Consider the following 23,931-nt stretch of genomic DNA (forward strand, 5'->3'; position numbering starts at 1 on the left):
CTGGGCCCTCCTGGACCATCCTAACTCTGGGGTCATCCCTGAGATTTGGCTTTGGCCTTGAGATGTCTAACTCATCTGGAAGGGGAAGTGGGAAGCAAAGTGCTGGCCTTGTTAGTTAGGGCAGCAGTGGATAAAACCAGGCTAGGTCTGGAGGCCTGGGAGTGAGCAGTAGGATGGGGCAGACAGAAAGGCAAAGCTAGCTCTTTTTGAAGCCTTTGCCCAGTTGCCAAAGACAACTTTGCCCAAGCCTAGAACAGCTGAGCTGCCAGCTTTTGGCATAGGAACCCAGGATGGAGGAGAAATGGGACAGGAAGAGGGCCACACACTCTCCCATCAGATAAGATATGCAGCTAGGAGGGGCCCTGAAACCCTGACTCACCAACCAGAATTCACATCATCTCCCACTGCCCCTCCTTGGCCTACAAAGCAAGGCTGACATTTGTTTTTTATGCACAGGAAGGACAGAAACAACCACCACCTACCAGCTGCAGTCTGTGGGACAGTGGATGGACCTTTCCATCCTCACATCTCTCCTCTTGCCTGCCCCAGAACAGAGAGGCTGGAAGGAGGAGTGTAGGGACTGTGCAGTCTGGGCCCCTCATCACAGCCTTACAAATAAGCTGATGAGGAGGAGGATGGCAGCGCTGGCGAATTAAGCAGTCATATTTCTCAAGCACTGTGCAAATGGATTTATGTGAATTATCTTACTTCCCCTTTGCAATAACCCTGTGAGGCAATACTGTTATACCCATTTTCCAGATATGGGAACTGAGGCTGAGACAGATGAAGTCACTGCCCCTGGTCACACAGCTAGCAAAGGTGGGTCTGGGATTAAGTCCAGTCAGCGGCTTCAGAGAGCCTGATCCTTCCCATTGCCCCAGACAGCCTTTGTCCTATACTGTGAAAGTGATGTCTAAACAGATGAGTTCCTTGATGCCCCCGCTACGCCCTGCTGGGCTGGTGGCCCTGCTGTGTTTTCTGTTGACATCCTAGAGTTTCTAGCTTCATTCTTTCCAGTGCTGGTGCTTTAGTCTCCAGTAAGCCAAAATCTGGATTTTCTGCCTGTCTTCTTCACACCCAAGAGCTAGCTCTCCCTCCAGAAAGAAGTATGGTCCAGGGAGGGTGAAGGGATGCAGAGAAAAGGCTTGGTGCTGCTTTAGGTTTCCACGGCAACAGCCTCCCTCATTACTGCCTCTGCTTGCTGCCTGGGAAAGCTGAGGAGGGTGGTGAGGTGGGAGAGGGTGAGGATCTTGTCTCCTTTCTTTTCCTCCCTCACTGCCCTGCAGGTTGAGCAGCCAGGTTGAGCTGAAAGCCTGCACCTGACCAACCTGCTGGATGGAATTCCCCACCTCCTGCCCAACTCCAAGCTTAGTGGCTGGGGCCTTGTAACTAGGGGTCCTCCCAGGCAGAAGGGCCACCTGGTCCAAGCCGCCCAACAGCAGTCCTCTCCCTAACCCCAAAGGCTGGGATGTGAACTCCCTAGAGAGGACCTCATGTTTGTACTTCCAGGGGAAATAGATACTCAATGAATTCTTGTTGAATGAATGAATGAATGAACCAATAGTGGTCTATTCTACACTGTAGCCACTGCCATCCATTTTCATTTCCTCAAAACGTTATATTCAGCCTTCCCTCTAGGTCTTTGCCAACACGGGTGCCTCTGCCCACGCTTCCCCATTGCACAGGACTAACTCCTACACCCCTTTCACATCTCAGCTTGGAGGTCACTTTGTCAAAATTCAAAACTTTTACACTTCAAAAGACACCATCAAGACAATTAAAAGAAAAGCAATAGGCCAGGGGGAAACTATTTGCAAAGCAGAGCTCTGATAAAGGATGTGCATTTGAGCATAAAGATGACCAAAGGGGCCCTGAAGGAGGGTGCTGCCAGCAAGGGAGTTCCTGGGTCTGTAAGTCTTGTGGTCTCTCCACCGCATTTGTTCTTTTGCAGCAGCCCTGTAGCTGAGTGGAGCCTCCGGGCCTGACGTGGACCTTCACTGGAGAAGTGACTCAGGTGGGAAAAGTCTCCCCGGGCCTCTCCACCTGCAGGATCGCCTTCCTACACCTTCCCCCGCCCGCTTCCTTAGCGCGGGCTCCTCCCAATGACCACCAGCGGAACTGCAGCCTCCTGCCTTAGCTGACCTGGAGCCCGAGGTAGCTCAGACGCCAGCTCCTTCCTCCAAGAGACCCTAGAAATGCCATTGGCTGCTACTCTGATGCTCTGGCAGAAGGCATGCTGTTAAAGTGTACTGTGTTCGATGTAAACTATTATGAGTTTGCATCTGGCTAAACGTGCTAGTGAGTGAGTTAATTAGCCACCTGGGGTAGAAACAAGAAAACTATGGGTGGCCTAGGCAGAGCTCGATGGAGCAGGAATTAGGGGAACTGAGAAAGACAGGCAAGAGACTCCCGGATCCTGCTAGATGCTAATCTAGAGGGTGGGAGTGGGAGGAGTTTTGTGCACCCCTTCTGTTTCCAGGACTACTCTCAGGCCCTCCATCGCGGGTTCTGTGAGTGAGCACAAGCAGCCCAGACTCCCAGGCCACCTCCTGTCCCCTGCTTCAATCCCTTTACCTTCATTCCTTCTCCATCCCCATCTCTCAGCCCTCCCCAACTCCTGAAACCTTTCCATGGTGCCCCCTGGATCTCCATTCTTCATTTTGCAAATATTTATGTGATGCTCCCTGTGTTCCAGGCATTGTTCTACAAGATTAACACATCCTAACACTCCTCTTAAGAGCCCTGTGAAGTGGGTACTAATGGCTGTTGCCATTTCCACTTTACAGAGGAGTAAAGTGAGGCATGGGGACTGTAAGTGCCTTGCTCAAGGTCACCCAATGAGTGATGAGCGAGCGTTGGAGCTGAGACTCAGTGTCACGGAACCTATAATCCCCAGAAGCATCCCCAGCTCCTCGGTCTCCTTACCTTCCGACTGGGAGACTCCCCAGTCCAGCTTCCCTTTCCATCCTCTCAGAGGGTGGTTCCTGCTTCCCCTCCAACACCACTGGCCTGGGGATGGAGATGTGTCTTTCTTGTTCCCCTTGGCAACATTGAGACTCTTCCTCCCTGCTTTCTAGAGCCCCCCGTCTTGGACCCACAGGTGTCAACCTAGACATCTTGCTGCCCATCTTTGTTAGTCATCAAGGAGTCCCCCAGGCCACTCTCCCTTTCCCCCCTCACTGTCTCCCCAGTGCTTTTCCTGTCTTCATTCTTGCTGATGTCACTGTCCGCATCTCCACAAAGATGATCCTTCTGATACTCAGCCGCTCGCTCCCACGGTCATGTCCTAGACCCGATCACCACCGATAGCCGGAATCTCTTTCATTTCAGCACCAAACATCCCACTTTCGGCATGCCACTCCCTCTGCTCTACACTTACTAGTCGTCCACAATTCTTCTACCTCCCCTTGGAACTCCAGTAGCTTTCCCTGGTCCTCACGCATCTTGCATCTTATTTCTCTCCTGGCTCAAATTCCACAGCAAATCATTACAATTATTCACCTGCTACACCCTCAACCCTCTTGTGTTATGCTCATACTTGCTGGGGGGAAGCCTCTACCCCTAGTAAGTCTTCCACACCTGCAACCATACAGGTGAATCCAGCACAGCAAGTCTGGCTGCTCTCGTCAATTCAAGATCATGAGCCTCCACAGGCCCCATTGTTGCCTGGCAATCCTGCTCCATTTCCGTAATCCATCCTCTCTCATTCCCCTAGACTTCTATTTCTACCTTTTTTTCCTGTCACCAAACATCCAACATCCGCCCACCACCACCACCTCACACTGTGCTGAGACCTCATTCCTTCTTTTACTGAGAAACCTGAAGCAAGGCTGGGCATGGGGGCTCACACCTGTAATCCCAGCACTTTGGGAGGCCGAGGTGGGTGGGTCACCTGAGGTCAGGAGTTTGAGACCAGCCTGGCCAACATGGTGAAACCCCATTTCTACTAAAAATACAAAATTTAGCCAAGTGTAGTGGTGGGCACCTGTAGTCCGAGCTACTCAGGAGGCTGAGGTAGCAGAATTGCTTGAACCCTGGAGGCAGAGGTTGCAGTTAGCCAAGATGGTGCCACTGCACTCCAGCCTAAGTGACAGAGTGAGACTCTGTCTCAAAAAAAAAAAAAAAAAAAAAAAAGAAAAGAAAAGAAAAAGAAACTAGAAGCAGTAAGGACAGAACACTCACTGGCTGCCGCCGCCACTCCTGGGACCAGCCAGCACCTGAGCATGTGTGCTGCCTTCCCTCCCACTCACCCAGCCAACAGCCTGACTCTCAGTAAACATCTCCACTGTGCACTAGTTCCCAAGCCTCCCGCAGTCTCACTTTGCTCCAGCAGTTCCTCCCTCCTCCTACTTCTTCTACTGAATCATTCCCACCACTATACAATGTGTTATTTTTCCCGTCTTAACCACTTTCACCTCCAATTACTCTTCCAGAGAGCTGTTTTTGCCCACTGGCTCCAATTCCTCTCCTGTCATTCTCTCTGGAGCCTATTCCAGTCTGGCCACCTGCACGTGGCTTAAACCATGGCTAATTTGGCTGGGCGCAGTGGCTCGTGCCTCAAGTGAAAGAGAGATAGAGAGGGAGATAGAGAGAGAGGAAGGAAGGTAGAAAAGAGAGAGGAAGGAAGGAAGGAAGGAGGGAGGGAGGGAGAGAGAGAGAGAGAGAGCAACCATGGCTCATTCACAGTTGTCATCTTTCTTGACCACATCAACACTGGTTCCTCCCTCCTCCTGGAAACATTGTCTTCATTCAACCCAGGACACCACCCTCTCCTGCTTTTCCTCCTTCCTCACTGGCTGCTACTTCTCAGTCTCCTTCTCTGTTTCCTCCTCCCCTGCCCTGTAGATATTGGCGCACCCCGAGGCTCCCACCTTGGATCTCTCCTCTCACTACATTCTCTTCTGTAATTCAGGGCTTTGCCTCGAAGAGTTGTCGCTATGCCAGTGGCTTTTGTCTCACATTTATGTCTCCAGTCTCTTTTCTGAACTGCAGACTAACCTATCCAAATCCCTGCTCCCCGTCCCCACTTAGCATGTTCCAAACTCAACTCTTGGTTTCACCCTTGCACCCACTCCTCCTCCACCTCTACTGTCCATTTCCATCCTGCACTTTCTGCCTCTCCCATTCCATAACAGCAACTCTATCTTCCAGTGGCTCAGGCCAAAAACCTGAGAGTCATCCTCGACTCCTCTCACTCTTTCACATCCCCTATCTAATCTGCCAGCAAATCTTGTTGGCTCCACATTCAGAATATTTCCAAAATCTGAGCACGTCTCCCACCTCCACTGCGCCCATCCCAGTCCAGGCTACCATTGTCTCCTGCCCGGACCCTGGCTGAGCTCTCCGCATCTACTTCTCCACTTGTTCACCCCTCCTGCTCCCCCACCTAGTCTCCATATGAGGATCAAAGAGATCTCATTAAAGCCTGTAATCCCAGCACTTTGGGAGTCCGAGGCAGGAGAATCACTTGAGTTCAGGAGTTTGAGACTAGCCTGGGCAACATAGTGAGACCCTTGTTTCTATCAAAAAATTTTAAGAATTAGCCTGCTGTGGTGGCATGCACCTGTAGTCCCAGCTACTCTTGAATATTGCTTGAGCCCAGGAATTGGAGGCTACAGTGAGCTATGATTGTGCCACCATGACAGAGTGAGGCTCTGTCTCTCTCTTAAAAAAAAAAGTCATTTTAATTCACTCCATGGCTCACTCCCCATGCCCTCTGCCCTGCCCTGTGCAGCCCACTGGTCTGCTTGCTTCCCCAACTCTCCGGGCAAGCTCGAAGCCCAGGGCCTCTCCTCCACTTAAAGTTCTCTTTCCCCAACAGCTGCATGGTTCACTCCCTCAAGTCCTTGCTCAGATGTCATTCTCTCAGTGAGGAATTCCCTAATCACCCCTTTACAATTCTAACCTCACCCTCATCCCTCCACTTTGTCTCCCCAGTAGAATCCCACAAGGGAGGGATTTTTATTTATCTTGTTCACTGGTGCATTTGTCTAGCATAAAGCAGTTGCCCACCAAATATTCAAATGCATCAATGAATGGATGAATGAGTCTACTTTTCTCGAATGGAAGTGAAGGGTTTCCAGGTAGAGGTGAGGTCTGAAGGCAAAATGAATGATCTTTTGAGAGAACAACCACCTTGCAGATAAGTTCAAGTAGCTACTGGACACCTCCCATTTTCACCTGCCCTTCCCACTGTTATCCATGCCTGAGGAATGTGATGCCAGGGACGGCAGGCTCTGCATTGGTGTCTCACCAAAATGTTCAGGCTCACGGAGTTGGCTCAGGTCCCTGGGCAGGTGCTGGTCTCCCTAGTTCAAATGCCTGGAAGACAGAGACCTTTCTAAGCCAGGCATAGAAATAACAAACTCCACATATTTCCAGCTATTTGTGGGGGCAAAAAAATTAAAACAATTGAACTCATGGAGATAGAGAGTAGAAGGATGGTTACCAGAGGCTTAGAAGGATATGAGGGTGGTGGGGAGTGGGGATGCTTAATATGTACAAAAAACAGAATGAATAAGACCTAGTATTTACTAGCACAACAGGGTGACTATAGTCAAAAATAATTTAATTGTACACCTTAAAACAGCTGAAAGAGTATAATTGGACTGTTTGTAACCCAAAGGATAAATGCTCGAAAGGATGGATACCTCATTTATCCTGATGTGCTTATATCTCATTGCATGCCTGTATCAAAACATCTCAGGTACTCCATAAATATATACACCTACTATGTACCCACAGAAGTTAAAAAAAAAGGGGGGGGGGTTCTTGAGTCACTGCACATGCCAGGCACTGCATTCCCTAGGAGCTATGGCCCTTACCATGGCTGGATGGTGACTGGATCAGAGATTGCTGAATGCAGAGATGATTGTCATTGAGCCCCGTCTGCATGGGCGTTCCGTGAACACAGCGGTTTTGATTTCCAACCTGAACATTTCCACACTGGGGTCTGACCCACATTTGTGAAATTTGTTCATTTATATACAACAAAAACTTCCCGAGGTAGAACTGGTAAAATGCACATTTGGATGTGCATTTTACAACTCTTGCTTCAGGGATCCAGTGGTACAAAATAAGAACTCTCCCAGGAAACCAGAACCAGTCTGTCATCCCGGCCTTGGGTTTGAGGCAGCTGTTCTCTTGCAGGACAGGGCTGTGTGCCGTCTCGTGGGCTGGCCCTCCTGTCTTGGGTCTGAAGTGGCCTAGCCTGGCCGAGGCACTCGGTGCCCATCCCACAACTCCCCATCGGGCTTCTGTGTTTTGCAAAATGCAAGGGAGTCTTTGCGTCTGACCTGGATGCCCTCTGTTCCCCAGGGATCCTCCCAGGATGTCTGCCTCACCGGACGACCTGAGTACAGGGCGAAGGTTACAGAACATGACAGTGGATGAATGCTTCCAGTCTCGGAACACCGTCCTCCAGGGGCAGCCCTTTGGGGGTATCCCCACCGTGCTGTGCCTCAACATCGCCCTGTGGGTGGTGAGTCCTGGGCACTGCAGGAGGCAGACAGTAAAGCCTCAGACAGGGTCGAACTTTCACAGGTGATGCAGTGGGGGACCCAGTTGTCCAAATGGACAACAACAACAGTGATACAAACTGTCTGAATGTCAGTCCTGCCCAGGGTGGCCCGGGTGGGTGGGCCTCAAAGAGACTGGAGGAACAGGCAGAATTCCTGGGATTCTTTTCTGTGCATCATTGTCCAGAGGTCCACCTGGCCTCCTTCCTCTTTCTCATTGCTGAGGTCTTCAAGGCACATTCTGGTCCCATAGATCTGAACATGCCTCCAGCTCCATTCAATGAACTCTGAGCATCCACTCTGTGCCCAGAAGCTGCTGGGCGCTGGCAACCTAGAGTTGAAAGGAATGGCCCCTACTCCAACAGAGCTCACCTTCTAGTGGAGGAGCTCCCTGGGGACCTCAGGGACAGGGTCTCCCCCAAGGGAATGCAGGGGGCCAGCTAGGGGGAAGGGATCCATGAAGTCTCCCACCCCACATTGCTTTTCCTGGCCTGTAGCTCGTCCTTGTGGTTTACTCCTTCCTCCGGAAAGCTGCGTGGGACTATGGGCGCCTGGCTCTGCTGATACACAATGACAGGTGAGGAGGGGTCGAGATGGGTGAGCCGTTGCCCCCTTGGGGAAAACCTGCTGCCATGGCCAGGACGCAGCTCTGCCCAGCGCCCGAGCTGCAGCAGGTGTCTCGCCAGCAAGTGGCCTCTGCCCCTGCTCTGCCCTCCCTGCAGGAAGGGGACTTGGAGGGCAGCCATCCCTGGGCACAAGGCCGTGTTTTTCTCTGGTCTTAGACTTTCTGGATCACGTGGCTGAACTCCCAGATGCCTGGTGTACCTGGCACAGGGGCGATTGCTGTCTGTGCCCAGAGCTGTGTGCTCAGCAAAGGAGCTGAGGAGCGCCTGCCCGTGGCAGAGCAGAGGGCAGCCCTCAGCCAGGGAGTGGGGAGGGAGCAGGGCAGGCAGCTGAGACCTTTTCTCTCCTTTCTTACCTCCCTGCCCCTTCCCTGGCTGGCAGCCTGACCTCGCTGATCTATGGGGAGCAGAGCGAGAAGACATCTCCCTCGGAGACTTCCTTGGAGATGGAACGCAGAGACAAGGTGAGTGCTGGGAGCGGTCTGGGCGGTGGGAGTCCCGGCACTGGGCAGGCAGGCGTGGTGTGCACAGGAAGAAGCACGGCTTAGACCTTGGGGCTTTGTAATCGGCCAGCCTCAACCACTCTGGCAGTGTGACCTTGAGCAAATTCCTCAGCCTCCCCCAGACTCAGTTTCCCCACCTGAAAGATGGAGTTATTGACCATACCTACTACTAGGGTGCCAAGTAAGTGTTAACGAATTAAGATATCTTAGAGAGATTTTTAACATTAATTTGTCTTCTCTGCTCAAATCTCCAACCCTTCTCACAGTCCCGTCCTGCCCACGTCCCTGCCTCTGACTCTGAATCAAGGCCTCACCTCCCATTTCACATAGAAGATTCTAGTCATCCGGTAGGGATTCCCTCAGCCTCAGGCTTCCCAGCCCTGTTTAGTGGAGCGCAGTCTGCTGTTTCCTCCTCTTCCCTGGTGAAGGCCAGCCCTCCACCTGACTCATGCATTCCTTCAGCCACTTGCTGGGAAGCACCTGCTGTGTGCCAGCCACTGGTCTGGGAGCTGGGGACCAAGTCCTGCCTCATGGCGCTGTCTTCCCCAGGCAGGGGAGACGACCAGACAGAGGCATGGTGGAGAACGCCACAGGGGGAGGTCAGAGATGGTCTCGGGTAGTGGTGACATTTCGGCGGGGCCCTGAATACTTTGAGACGGAGCCCTGAGAACGTCCTCCCTCCCCACCCCCACACGCAGCTGAACTGACAGTGGCCCATGCTGCTGTCACCACTTCCTCACCTCTCACTCACGCCCCGCCTCCCACTCACGCCCCGCCTCCCACTCACGCCCCGCCTCCCACTCACGCCCCGCCTCCCACTCACGCCCCGCCTCCCACTCACGCCTCCCCTCCCACCCACGCCTCCCCTCCCACCCACGCCTCCCCTCCCACTCTCGCCTCCCCTCCCACTCTCGCCTCCCCTCCCACTCTCGCCTCCCCTCCCACTCTCGCCTCCCCTCCCACTCTCGCCTCCCCTCCCACCCACGCCCCCCTCCCACTCTCGCCTCCCCTCCCACTCTCGCCTCCCCTCCCACTCACGCCTCCCCTCCCACTCACGCCCCACCTCCCACTCACGCCCCGCCTCCCACTCACGCCCCCTCCCACTCACGCCTCCCCTCCCCCTCTCGCCTCCCAATCACGCTTCACCTCCCACTCACGCCCCCTCCCACTCACGCCTCCCCTCCCCACTCACCTCCCACTCACACCTCCCCTCCCACTCACGCCTCCCACTCACGCCTCCCCTCCTACTCTCGCCTCCCATCCTTCTAGCGCCTCCCCTCCCCCTCTCGCCTCTCACTCATGCCTCCCCTCCCACTCATGCCCCCCTCCCACCAAGCCTGCCTCCCACTCACTCGTTGCCTCCCACTCCTCCCACTCTCACCTCCCCTCCCTCTCACACCTCCCCTCCCACCCACGCCTCCCCTCCCACTCATGCCTCCTCTCCCACTCACGCCTCAACCTCCTCAAATGTGAGCTCCCGTCCCTCACTCCACCCAGACAACCCTGAAGGTCAGCAGTGGTTCCCCCCACCGCTAAATCCAATGGACTTTTCTCAGTTCACATCTTGCCTGCGTTCTCTGAAACGTCCGACCCTGTAGACCGTCTTTCTCTCTTGCACAGGTGCTCTCCGTTGCATAGGTGATGTCACATTCTTTGGGTTTTCCTTCTGCCTCTCTGTCTGCTCCTCCTGTGTCTCCTTAGCAGACTTCTCCTCCACACCGGGAGTCCCCCCAACCAGCTGATCCCATATCCTTCCCCTCACCCTGACTCCTGGGCAATGACACCCACACTGACAACTTCCTTTGCCATCTCTACACATAAACTTTTAAATTCCTGTCTCCAGCTAATCCTCTCTCACTGGGCCCCAGCCTGATTATTCAGTGCCTTTCAAAATACCTCCATATGGATATTGTAGTCATTTGGGGTTCCATTTGTCCAAAACATTTCATGATATCCCACCACACACCCACCTGTTCCTCTGACCTTGGTCTCAGACCTCCCACCATTCTCCCCAGGGTCTCCTCTCCCTCTTACCCAGGTCCCCAAGCATAGCCAATGTGTCTCCACGTTGTGTTGCTTTGACCTTCCCAGCTTTCTTTCTCTCCATCCCTCCTACCATCCCCTGGTCCAGGCCTCCATCAGCCTCTTGCCTGGACAACTGCAGTAGCTCTAACTGATCCCTTTAGGTCCACACTCTAGGGCCTTTATCCATTTTCCACCTGCATCCAGAGAGATTCCCCTGCCTGGGGACATATATTCTGCTGCAGAGACCTTCACTGTCTTCCTAGGGCCTGTGGAATCAATTGCAGATGCTGTGCCGTGGCCTGGTAGTTTGGTCCATCCTCCCTTACTCCTCCCAACTCCCCTATCCCTGCCACATGAGTCCACCTTTTAGCTTCTCAACAGGGCCACCTGCTTCCCTCCACCAGCCCTTTCCCAGGCTCTTCCCTCTCCCCCTTCCCCAGTGGCCCTTCTCCGAGTCACTCACCTTTTGTTGAGATTTCAGCTTAAGCACACTTCCCCAGGGAGCCCTGACCACCCCTCCTGGGTCCAGATCTCTTGTTATATAGCCACAGAAAATGCATTCCTTTTCTTCAACATTTTTAACCCTGTCTGTAACGATCCCTCATCTGCAAGATCAGTCTAGTGTGTCTGCTTTCTGCAGGCCTTGAACTTGGATTTGCTCACCACTGCACCCCACATCCAATCCAGCCTGCCATGTACTTAGCATCTGATGCATATTTGTCAGTTGCGCTAAGTAAGCGGAGCCAAATTCCTTCCATTGTCATCCCTTGAGAGGCGGGGTCCTTCACTTGCTAGAATCTGCCCTCTCCAAAGTGCAGAGCCTCAGACAAGTGACTTCATCTCTTGAAGGCTTCCTGGATAGAAAAAAGGCAGCAACATCTACCTTGCAAGGTGGCTCGCAGGTTTATTCTTAGAAATATCACTTTGATTTTTTTTTCTTGTTACAATGACAAAAAAAGTTTTATTTTTAAAAATCTAAGAAGATAAATCCTTATGGCAGCAGTGAGGGGGACAAACTGAAGAGGGCGTAAATTAAATTAAATGGAGAACAGAGAGTTCAGTGAGGTGGCCCCCACAGTGTCCAGCCAGGATGGGGAGCCTTAAGCCAGAGCCAGGTGGTGTGGGTGAAGAAAATGGGTCTCACCATGGTTCCCTGAGCAAGTTGGGTCAGGTACTGTTACCCCCAGGTGGCGGGGGCTCAGATAGGTGAAGTGAACTGACAGCTGTCACTCTGTCACATCAGCTGAGCTGGCTCCTGGGAACTGCAGCCCTGTATCTGCCTCTCATGTGGCTGTTCAGCTGCTGAGCTTTCTGAATGGTTTATGCCTTCAGAGCGATAATGTGTACTCAGGGGAGGGAGTGTGTGTGTGTGTATGTGTGTGCACACACACATGAGAGAGACAGAGAGAGAGAGAGAGAGAGAGAGAGAGATCCACACAGGATATTCATGGCCACGCTTCTACTCATGACCTCTGCCCTTTCCTGGATGACCCATCCTCTGTCTATTCCAGTATACACCTGTGCACCTGTAGTGGAAGGGGCAGAAACACATTCCCAGGAAGATGTGTCCCCAGTGGTACCTAATCATGAGGGACCATCAAGAAAGCTACTTGTTCCCTTAGTCAGTTGCACCCTGTTTGCCCAGCTGAGCCATGGAGACAGACTCTTCATGCAGGAGGGGTGGCTGGACCTCTCTCGGCCCAGCTCTGCTTTGCTAGTTACCCCTCCCTGGGGATGCTCCCCACTGCTGCTGCCACCACCGTGCTATTTCCCTTCCTTGCTCTGGCTCACACCTGAACATTTATCCTTAATTTAGCTCCCCAGGGCATAGCTGGAGGAATGTCCTGCTGTGAACACCCTCGAGTGGCCATTGTCACCATCAGCCAACCCAACACAGGGAAGGGGACTTAGAAGGTGGGACTTATGCCGAGGGGAGCAAGGGACTTCTATTTCTTTTGTGCCTTCTCAAAAGGAAGCAACGAGGACAGGCAAAAAAGAAACAGATGTCCTTTGCTCCCCTCGGCATAAGGCCCGCCTTCTAAGTTTCCTTCCCTGTGTCGGGTTGGCTGATAGTTGCTTCCTTTTGGGAAGTACCTCTTCCCCAGTCCATGTGGTTCCGGAGGACTATCAATCAAGAGGTCTGCCTCGTTCACAGAAGTGCACATGACCCAAATGGGGCCAATCTAGAGCTGTAACCTTGTGCAAGGTTTTGCTAAGTCCTCTGGGATCCTAGAAGGAAGCAGGCACCAGAGTAACTTCACCAGCTACCAGAGCTGGCAGCTTTTAGAGCTGCAGGCCCCACCCCCCTCTCTTACACACCGTTCCAAAGATGACTCTCTCTCTAGTCCCCCACCAATCTCCCCATGGCTAAGGCCACCTTTCCCCACCACCCAGAAACTCCAGACAGCAAGACCCCAAGAGAAAGGCATCAACAGGACAGGACCCTCAGCACATGGCATCAAAGATGCCACCAAACCACGCCAGGTTTCATGATGTTTACTGAGGTGCAGGAATTCAGAGGGAAAGAGACCTTCTTCCTTGCAACACCCATATCAATCCCCTTAAGGGATTTTTTTTTTAATTTTAATAAGTGGGGTCTTGCTGTGTTGCCCAGGCTGGACTCAAACTCCTGGGCTCAAGTGATCCATCTGCCTCAGCCTCTTGAGCTGCTGAGATGACAAGTGTGAGCCACCATGCCTGGCTTCCTTAAGGAAATTTTAATTGGCCCCACTTGGGTAAAGTTCCCATTGGCCAGTCAATCACTGGAGGCAAACTCCCACTCGGACAGAGTAAGAGTAGGAGCCCACTGGACCACACGCATCCAGTGAAGGACATTTCCAGAAGGAAGCATGAAGGACAGACAGAGAGCAACAGACGTTCACCCCAGAAGCAGTCACTTCTCCCCCTCCAGTTCAAGGGTCACCTTCTAAACCCCATTTCCTATAACAGGAGGGCAGAGATGTCCACTCATTTCCAGGGAAGCATCTCCCTCCACAGTCACCACTGGTTCCCAGCTGAGCCTTCAGACTCTTTTTCCCAGGAAGGAGGCCCCGGACACTGCCGCGGCTGCCTCAGATGACCCGGCCGCCTGGGTTCCCAGAGCTGGGCAGGGCAGGCCAGGGCCTGGGTTTTCTCACAGTTTCTCTCCTTTCCCCCCAGGGATTCTGTTCCTGGTTCTTCAACAGCATAACAATGAAGTAAGTGCCCGGGCTCTGTGAGCTTGTGACCGTGTTGCCTTGGGGGTGGGGGGTGGAGGCTCCTGGAAAAGTTAGCAGCCCCCAGCCTGGGAAGACAGGGCCTGAGCTCCGTATCCTCCCCGCCACCTCGGCCCATTACCAGTGAAGGATGCTTTCCTGGGGTACAGTTGGTGAAGTGAGAACTGGGCACAGCCCACTGCCCCTGTTATCTCTGCCTCAGTCCTTAGGGAAGGACCACTTTTAATAGCTGAATCATTACTCGCGTGCTTATAGAAATGCTTCTGTGAACTCCACACCAGGAAAAAGAAACCCTTCCTTTGTGCTATCTGCTTGATTTCTGTGAACATCATTCAAAATATCATGTGTTCGCCCTTCTGCCCAAGCAAACATCGGGCAGAAGGGCAGGCCTCGCTCGGCCTCAGTGCCTGGAGAGCAGAGGGGCAGCCCTTGCCCCCCTCACCTTGTGGGTTTCTTGAATGCCAGACCCCACTTTGCAAGCAAGCAACCCCCAAGTCACCTGTTTTCTCCTGCAAGCCGACCTCAAGTTACCTGTTTTCTCCTGATTCCCCAACACCAGCCAGACGCTTCAGCAGAGCAGACACTTACCAGAACTCTATGTTCCCACTGCGTAGGCATACACACATGCACACTCATACATACACACACACGTGTGCACACAGCTCTGCCTCCACCTCAGACCCCACACACTCATGGACTCTCCCTCAATGTGCTCCATCTGTCCTGTCCTGCCCATCCTTTAAACCCCTCCACCCCACCCCTACCCAAAGACTCCTATCACAGAGGCCCCTCTGTCAGGGACCCAGCATCTGGGAAGGCAGGAAGGCAGGGCATTGCACCGTGCATCCAGCACCCCTTGAGAGCAGTGTCATAGAAGACAGTTTAATGCGTTTACTGAGCAGCAATAAGTCAAGCAGAGTCCCCGTGCACAAACCCATGCAGTCTGGTTGGAGAAACAAAGGTGAACAAGACTCCCTTTGTAGCATTCAGAATGGGAGGGTTATAATTGCTGTGCAGATGGCATCTGGGGAAGAGAGAAATGAATTCCAACTGGAAAAGTATAGTTTTGAGCCAGGCATTGGAGGACAGGAAGAGTTCTGACAGGCGCGATGTGGGATGTGGAGGGCACATCAGAAGTAAAGGACTGTGTGAGCCAGTTTGTTGCAGAGATGAGTAGGGTGTGCACAGACATGGTAAATCTGGTGTGACTAGAAGCAAGGTTTCATGGTAAGTGTGGCGGGGGAGGGTAAAAGATTGGGCTGGAAGGATCAGTTGGGATTTTTTTTTTTTTTTTTTTTTTTGAGACAGAATATCTTTCTGTCACCAGGGTGGTGTGCAGTGGCACAATCTCAGCTCACTGCAACCTCCGCTTCCTGGGTTCAAGCAATTCTCCTGCCTCAGCCTCCCGAGTAGCTGGGATTAGAGGCATGTGCCACCATGTCCTGCTAATTTTTGTATTTTTAGTAGAGACGGGGTTTCACCATGTTGGCCAGGCTGGCCTCGAACTCCTGACCTGAGGTGATCCACCTGCCTCAGTCTCTCAAAGTGCTGGGATTACAGGCATGAGCCACCGCACTGGGCCTCAGCTGGGACCTTGGCTGGCATACTGAGAATCTTGGGCTTTCATCTAGAGACAGTAGAGAGCCAATTAGTATTTTTAAGCTGGAAACTCAGAACAATATATGTGTGTAGGCAGAAGTATGGAGAGTGAATGGCATTAGAGAAAGTCCAAAGTCAAGGTGAGCAGTTAAGGAGGCTATTCCAATGGTCGAGGTGGGAGGTGCTAGTGACCTCAACCGGGGCAGTGACTAGAGAAACAATGGGAGGGGAAGACGGGAGGGAGATCATAAGGCTACAGTCAGTAGGTTGTGGCCTAGTTAAGAAAGAGGGAGAAATTGAGGTCTGGTTTCTGGGGAGGGTAGTAATGCCATTAGGTGGGAGAGGAAACACAAAATGATGAGATGTAGTCAGGGCAAGTATGCAAGCCGACAAAGGAGCTGTTGAAAAAACAAGATTGAAGCCTAGGAGAAAGGTCAGAGTTAGAGATTTCAACTTGGGAGATGGTGCATGGAGGCTGTAGTTGAAGTCATGGGAGCAGATGGGTCATCCAAGGATGTAAGACCAGAAGCGGCCCAAGGGAGTGCCTCATCGAGGCAGGAGGAAGAGGCATCCTCTGGGCTGGACTCAGTGAAGCCAGGCCAGGACAAGGCTCCCCTCTAGGGTGGGGCGACCCAGAAACCTCTAGTGCTACAGAGGTGGAGTAGAATGGGGGCTGAGGAAAGGACATTGACTTTGGTGAGTTGGGTCTCTGTTGGGAGGGCAGGCCGAGGATAGGATGTCCAAGACACAGAGGCAGAGAAGGAAGGTCACCTTTTTCCAGAGGTGCATGGAAGGAGGGAAGTGAAGCTACTGGAAGGAGGAGGGAAAACAGGTCAGGGAACAGATCAGAGAGTGGATCCTTGAGGAGCTGTTTTATTACAGAGGAACCAACAAGCACTTGAGCCTGGTTGTAGTTTACAGGGAAGAGGTGTGGGTGGACGCAGGTGGATGCAGAGAGAGGAGGATGCCGAAGATGAGAGAGCAGAACAATGGATCCAGCACGTCTTCAGAAAGAGGTGGAAGGAAGGGAAGCAATGAGAGCAGAGACAGAGAATTAATTGTGAGTAGGAAGAAGGGCGATTGGCTGGAAGGTCAGGGTGGGGCACTTACAAGAAAGATGGAGAAAGGAAACAGGCCTAGTGGTGGAGGCAGGAATTCCTGGCCCAGGAAGAGAATTCTAGTGCTCTCAGTGCCATCCAGTCCTGTCCAGCCCTCTGCCCTCTCCACCTGATTGGAGGCTCCTGGACCTCACCCCGCCTCAGGCAGTGCAAGAGGACCTTCCCCCGCTCTCCAGAAGTTCTCATCCATTCCACTTCTGGCATTTCATTCTCAATTCCAGGGAGGGAAACGTTTAGCCGCTCAAAGTTAAAAAATCAAGAGCTCTAAATAATTCCTCAAATGAGAACATTGAAAACCTTGAAGGTGTGCTTTTTGTAGTATTGTTTAAAAATAAATCTTTTTTTTTTTTTTTTTTTTTTAAGACGGAGTCTCACTCTGTCGCCCAGGCTGGAGGGCAGTGGTACGATCTCAGCTCACTGCAACCTCCGCCTCCCGCGTTCAAACAATTTTCCTGCCTCAGCCTCCCAAGTAGCTGGGATTACAGGCATGTGCCACCATGCCTGGCTAATTTTTGTATTTTTAGTAGAGACAGGGCTTCACCACGTTGGCCAGGCTGGTCTTGAACTCCTGACCTCAAGTGATCTGCCCATCTTGGCCCCCCAAAGTGCTGGGATTACAGGCATAAGCCACTGCACCCGGCCTTAAAAATAAATCTGAATCCCAGACCGGATGCTAGTTTTGCATACAACCTACAATCCTGACAAGGGGGCAGGGGTGAGTAAACCATGGTGTGTCCACCAGTGGAGTGGGGAGGCCTGCATGGTGCTGAGCATGAACCAGTGCTCCATCAACAGAGGCCACTGTCACCATTACGTAAAACCATCGGAAAATGCTTGAGATTAAATGCCAAGCAAAACAGCAGTGCATCAAATGCTTTTTATAACTATAATCACCAAGTAAAATGAGCACAACAAGAAAATAAAGGAGGTTGGGCACGGTGGCTCACACCTGTAATCCCAGCACTTTGGGAGGCCAAAGCGGGCAGATCATTTGAGATCAGGAGTTTGAGACCAACCTGGCCAACATGGTGAAACTCCGTCTCTACTAAAAATACAAAAATTTAGCTGGGTACACACCTGTAGTCCCAGCTATTTGGGAGGCTGAGGCAGGAGAATCACTTGAATCTGGGAGACAGAGGTTGCAGTGAGCCAAGATCATGTCACGCACTCCAGCCAGAGCTATAGAGTGAGACTCTGTCTCAAAACAAACAAACAAACAAAAATTAAGTCCAAATGCTTATTATTATCATTATTATTATTTTGAGACAGGGTCTTGCTCTGTTCCCCAGGTCACCCAGGCTGGAGTGCAGTGGCATGATATTGGCTCACTGTAGCCTCAACCTCCCAGGCTCAAGCGATCCTCCTACCTCAACTTCCAGACTAGCTGGGACTACAGGCACATGCTACCACACCCAGCTAATTTATATATATATATATATATATATAGAGAGAGAGAGAGAGAGAGAGAGAGAGAGAAAGAGAGAGAGAGAGAGAGAGAGTAGAGATGGGGTTTCACCGTGTTGCCCAGGCTGGTCTCGAACTGCTGGGCTCAAGCAATCCACCTGTCTCCGCCTCCCAAAGTACCGGGATTACAGGCGCAATCCACCATGCCCAGCCGCAAATGCTTTTTAATCATTGTCTTAGGTTCAATGAGATTGTAGATGAATTATTTACTTCTCTTTCATATTTTCCAAAGTTTCTATGAGCACTTGTTGCTTTTAAATTGTTTAAATTGAAGTATAGCATGCACATGGAAAAGTGCACACCAAAAAATGTACAGCTCGGCCCGGCATGGTGGCTCACGCCTGTAATCCCAGCACTTTGGGAGGCCGAGGCAGGCGGATCCCCTGAGCTCAAGAGATCAAGATCATCCTGGTCAACATGGTGAAACCCCGTCTCTACTAAAAAATACAAAAAATTAGCTGGGCGTGGTGGCGCACACCTATAGTCCCAGCTACTCGGGAGGCTGAGGCAGGAGAATCACTTGAACCCGGGAGGAGGAGGTTGCAGTGAGCCAAGATTGTGCCACTGCACTCCAGCCTGGGCAACAGAGCAAGACTCTGTCTCAAAAAAAAAAAAATGTACAGCTCAGTCATCACAAAGCTAAGGCTGTGCCACCATCATCCTGATCCACAACTAGAACATTGCCGATACCCAGCAGCTCTCTTCCTGCCCCCCAACCTTCATCTCCATCTCATTCTAACTCTATAGCTCAGTATTGCCTATAGCCGAACTTTATGTTTGAAACCACACAGTATGTGTTGTTTGTGCCTGGTAACTTTTACTCAGCATTGTGTTTGTGAGGTTCAGCTATGGGTCATTCATTTTTATTGCTGTGTAACAGGGGTCCCCAACCTCCAGGCCACAGATCGATACCTGTTAGGAACCTGGCCGCGCAGCAGGAGGTGAGCGAGCATTACACCTGAGCTCCGCCTCCTGTCAGATCAGCGGCGGCATGAGCTTCTCATAGGAGCACAAATCCTATTGTGAACTGCACATATGAGGGGTCTAGGCTGCCTGCTCCTTATGAGACTCTAACTAATGCCTGATGATCTGAGGTAGAACAGTTTCATCCCAAAATTATCTGCCCCCCCACCACCCCACACCCAGGTCCATGGAAAAAATTGTCTTCCACAAAACTGGTCCCTGGTGCCAAAAAGGTTAGGGACCACTGCTGTCTAGTATTTCATGATTTATATGTCACAGTTCTTGTGTCCATTTCACCTTGATAGACATGTAAGTTGTTTCCAGTTTGAGGACGTTACAAGTAATGCATCTGTGAAATTTTTATACATGTCTCTAGGTACACATGTCATGCATTTCTGTTGGGTATAAACCTAGGAGTGAATTGCTGGGTCATAGAATGTGCATGTATTCCATTTCAGTAGATAATACCAACTGTTCTCCAGTGTAACTGGGCCAGCATATACACCCATGAGAGCAGGAGAACTCCCAGCGCCCCACACTCTCACCAACACTTAGTGTTGTCCAACTTTCCAACTTTGGCAAATCTGGCAGTGTGGAGTGATAGCTCATTATCTCGTCATGGGTTTCAGGTGTTCCTTTTTTCCTAATAGAGTGCCTCTCAGTACCACGAGTGCTTTGTCTGGTGCCTGCACCATAGCAACCACTCAAAATGTTTGAAGAAGTAATAAAAGGATGAATGCATGCTCTATTTCAAGAGTGTTTCTGGATTCCTGAGTGTGTATCTGTAACAGAGCCCCTATCTTTGATATGTCTGTGAAATTCAGTTAAAGTATACTTCAAGGATAACCGAGGCTTTGAGATATAGGGCAATTTCGAAGTTGCCTTATATATGAGATATAGAGATAGTAAAAAAAAAAAAAACTTGGGGAGGGGGTGATCATTTTCTGCCCTTCCCTCTACCTCCCCGCAACAAGTGGTGGCCACGCTGGCTCCTGAGGCACGTCCTTGTCTGTGTGTCTCTTCCAGGGACGAGGATCTGATTAACAAGTGTGGGGACGACGCGCGCATCTACATCGTGTTCCAGTACCACCTCATCATCTTTGTGCTCATCATCTGTATCCCCTCCCTGGGCATCATTTTGCCCATCAACTATACTGGATCTGTTCTGGGTAGGCAAAGCTCAGCTGGCCCTGGGGCAGCAGCTGGACCTGAGAGGCAGCCAGGCAAGCCAGTCAGGGCTGGGGTTGAGGGTCTAGACATCTATTTTAATCCTGCCTCTGGGAGTTTGTTGTTATGTGAACTTGAACAAGCCATGCTTCGCTTCTCTCATGTGGAGACTGGAGACGATTCCTCCTTTGTCACAGGTTTGGCCCAGAGCCTGACACACAGCAGGCACATAGTATTAATTCAGTTTGGAACTGAGTGTTCATTCATGGCCCCACTCTGGCTGGGCGTTCCTGGAGACCCTTTTGTGACATGTGACCCACTGCAAAGATCCCTGAACCCACTCTGTTGGACATAACACCATAGGTGCAGAATTTGTCTTGTAGGACCTCTACTCCCACTCATTGGAACAGGGTGAGCCCTTTGGAGGGAACAGCATTGTGGATGAGACCTTGGCTTCCAAAACAGAAAAATCATGGCTCCACAATGTTTACCCACACCTGCTCCCCAGAAAATACCTTTGCCTAGCTAATATGTTATTTTATTTTATTTTATATTTTATTTATTTATTTATTTATTTATTTATTTATTGAGACAGAGTTTTGCTATTGTCGCCCAGGCTGGAGTGCAATGGCGCGATCTCAGCTCACTGCAACCTCTGCCTCCCGGGTTCAAGTGATTCTCCTGCCTCAGCCTCCTGAGTAGCTGGGATTACAGGCACCCGCCCCCACACCCGGCTAATTTTTGTATTTTTAGTAGAGACGGGTTTTCACCATGTTGGCCAGGCTGGTCTCAAACTCCTTACCTCCAGTGATCCGCCCACCTTGGCCTCCTAAAATGCTGAGATTACAGGCATGAGCCACCGCACCTGGCCACTAACATGTGATTTAACCTTGTATATGGCAAATCAGTCTCCCGAGCTTCACTTTCCTCAACTGTCTTAGGGATTGGGAGATCACATGCCACATACCTATACAGTGTTTGATATACATAGTAGGTGCTCAATGAATAGCAGCTAGTATTTCATTTAGAATCATGAAGCTGAATGGAGCTGTATGAAGACTGTACAACTGGGTGGTGCAGAATAGCACCGTAAATGCCCCAGGGGCAACCAGCTTTCCCCTGATTCCTCAGGTTTCTACCTGTTCATCCTTGGCCAGAGGTAGACCTTAATTAATTCAGTTTAGCACACTGAGTGTCCGTGCCACCAAATGCCACTACTAGAGTAATATCTGAGTCTTGTCTCATCCTAAGAGCTGGTATGTTGGCAGTGATAATATCATGCAGGATTTTTAGACACATTTTATAAGGGGGTGTCTGAACCGTCAAACTAATGCACATAGCCAGAAGGATTTCCTCTGAATGAGGCAGTGTTGCCTTTTCTGGACGTTGCCAGTGGTAATAGTGTTGCTAATTTCATCATTCTGCTCGTGGCTGGATGGCTGGTGCCTCCAACAAGCATTCACTAGGTGTCCATTATGTGCCAATTATGCCCTGGAGATACCACACAAAGAAGTGTTCTCGCTTTCCTCCCAAGAGCCCCAGTCAGCAGTGCCAGGGAAAAGAGGCCCCTGACGTTTTTGTTAAAAGTTGGGGAGAAGCTCTGGGGAACCGGAAGGAAGAGGAGGTCAAAGGCAAGCATCTCCAGACCCCACGCATTTGTCCAGGAACCTTGAATTCTGGCGCCCCCAGCAACTGAGGAGCCAGGCTCGAGGTCAGCAACTTCTTTCTCTTTCAGACTGGAGCAGTCACTTTGCTCGGACCACCATTGTCAATGTCTCCACAGAGTAGGTACCTGATCTTAACCTCCCATTCCATTGGCTGGGGGTGTTGGTGTGGACAGGAGGTCTAACATGTCAGTTTGTAACATGGGCAGCGTTTTGCTGATAAGAAAGGCCTGGTTTCCCTGGGAACCGGGTCCTGAGTGAGATGCCAGAAGCTGCATCCTCTCGGTGGGGCAGGACTCTCGGTGTGAGATGAGGCCCTGTGTCCTCATCTGTCATGAGTGGAGCTGCCCAAACTGGCCACTCATGAAGATGTGGAGAAATGGTCCTATTTGCTTAGTGTACCCAGATCCCAAGAGGCAGAGACCATGTGCTGAAAGAGATTGAAGATTGTTTTCCTGCCACCAATAGGTTCCAGTCAGCCGTCATATACCCGAGTGAATCATGTGCCTGACAGTCCCCCTCAGAGTCCCACAGCAGACTCATGCCCCACTTCTGCCATTAACTGGCGCTAGGTCTGAAGCAGTGCACCCCCAACACTGAGCTTCAGTCCTTATTCATGTCCGTCATTGGGGAAGAGCTGGTGGACATGCTCTCTAAGCTCCTTCCCCTCACAGGCCAAGAACCTGTGGGTTTCAACATCAGCCGACCTGACTGGAGGCCATATCTATTTGCCCCGAGCCAAATGTGGCCCCGTTGGTCCATGCCATGGCCCAGGTGTCTAGGCCAGCTTGGCTGATTCCTGACAAAGCTGCAGAAGCAGTTCCAGCAAGTGTGAGTGGGGTTCACACACCCCTGCCCCACCTCGCCTCCCCCAACCCCTATCCCTCTGCCCCTGCTCTCCTGCAATACACCTTGGAGCAGACTGGCTTAACCCAAACTCTGAAATGAGCGGAAAGGGGCTATGGCATCCTCTCACCTCTGCTTTGACCATATCCTCCCCTGAGGATGCCAACCAGAGCAGGGATATCGGCTCCTTCCCGAGGCCCATTGCTGGCCCGAGGTACCTACATCTTCCCAACAAAAAGTGAATTCTAGTAGAACAGCAAAAAGCCATCAATCTCCATGAATCTATCCTGGCAGAGAGCTGGAGCATTCTGTAGAGACCATGTAGCCTTGCCCCTCTGTGGAAACTGAGGGTGGAGCAGCATGGTGGATCCACCATCATAGCAGATGGCAATGGCGTGTGAGGTGCCAGGCACCAGGGGTATTTTGAAACAAGGTGACCTTTCTCCCCTCTAACCATGTAGAATAAAGTGGGCCCTATTTCTGAGTAGCAATCCTAGCCAGGTGCTTTGGGATGGCATCATGTGGGTTGAAAGCAGGGATGGCAAACATGGTCCAAGTGCCACGACTCTCCTACCCCAGGGGCGGTGTGCAAACCATCTGGTCCTCCTCCCCCGAGGCCTGCAGGTAACGCAGGTTCTTCCTCACTTGGTCTGCTGTGCAACCATGGGGGCCTGAGCCACAGCAGCTGGCAGGATGGCGTAGCAGTGATGAATCTAAGTACTTCAGCAGCTCTGGGCTCACCTCCCAGCGCACCATTGCTACAGTGACCTTGGGAGGGTCACCGACCCTCTCTCACCCTCCTTTCCCTATGAGTGAAGTGAAGATAACCACATGCATGGCTATGTGTGTGGTTGAGTCTAGTGAGAAAATGCACACCATGCACTAAGTCCCACCTGGATCTGGCTCAGAGTAAACACTCAATAAACGTTCCCCCCCATGAGCTGGAGCAAGACCCCTTCTCACCACTGATGCCCCTTCCAAGGCACCTGAGTGTCTGGACTCCAAGAAGGTGTTCCTGGAAAGACTGCATGTGGGCTGGGAGAGGGGGGTCCAGGGAGATTGTGATCGGTGGGAGGGGAGGGTCTGAGAAGACTGCAATGGATGGGGAGATATTTGGGGAGACTGTGATAGGTGAGAGGGGAGGATCCAGGGATACTGTGATGGGTGGGAGGGAGACCTGGGAGACTGTGATGGGTGGAAGGGAGGTGTTCAGGGAGCCTGAGATGG

General features: G+C 51.6%; 1 protein-coding gene across 10 annotated transcripts in view; it reads left to right on the forward strand.

Moving 5' to 3' along the window:
• Positions 1–23,931, forward strand: part of TMEM63C (transmembrane protein 63C) — an 83,535-nt gene that overhangs the window by 35,631 nt on the left and 23,973 nt on the right. For 5 of the 10 annotated variants that reach the window (XM_016926482.4, XM_063793803.1, XM_054666172.2 and 2 more), the window contains 7 exons: positions 1,952–2,014; positions 7,318–7,480; positions 8,015–8,094; positions 8,523–8,604; positions 13,828–13,865; positions 20,054–20,196; positions 21,930–21,978. In XM_016926482.4, the coding sequence (XP_016781971.1) occupies positions 7,331–7,480; positions 8,015–8,094; positions 8,523–8,604; positions 13,828–13,865; positions 20,054–20,196; positions 21,930–21,978 (542 nt within the window). In that variant the 5' untranslated portion in view covers positions 1,952–2,014; positions 7,318–7,330. Of the gene's footprint in view, positions 1–1,951; positions 2,015–2,130; positions 2,155–7,317; positions 7,481–8,014; positions 8,095–8,522; positions 8,605–13,827; positions 13,866–20,053; positions 20,197–21,929; positions 21,979–23,931 lie in introns of those variants that run through there. The other 5 variants (XM_054666175.2, XM_054666176.2, XM_054666171.2 and 2 more) reach the window with 4 other exon arrangements.

This window comes from Pan troglodytes, chromosome 15, assembly GCF_028858775.2.
Source record: "Pan troglodytes isolate AG18354 chromosome 15, NHGRI_mPanTro3-v2.0_pri, whole genome shotgun sequence".
NCBI lineage: Eukaryota > Metazoa > Chordata > Mammalia > Primates > Hominidae > Pan > Pan troglodytes.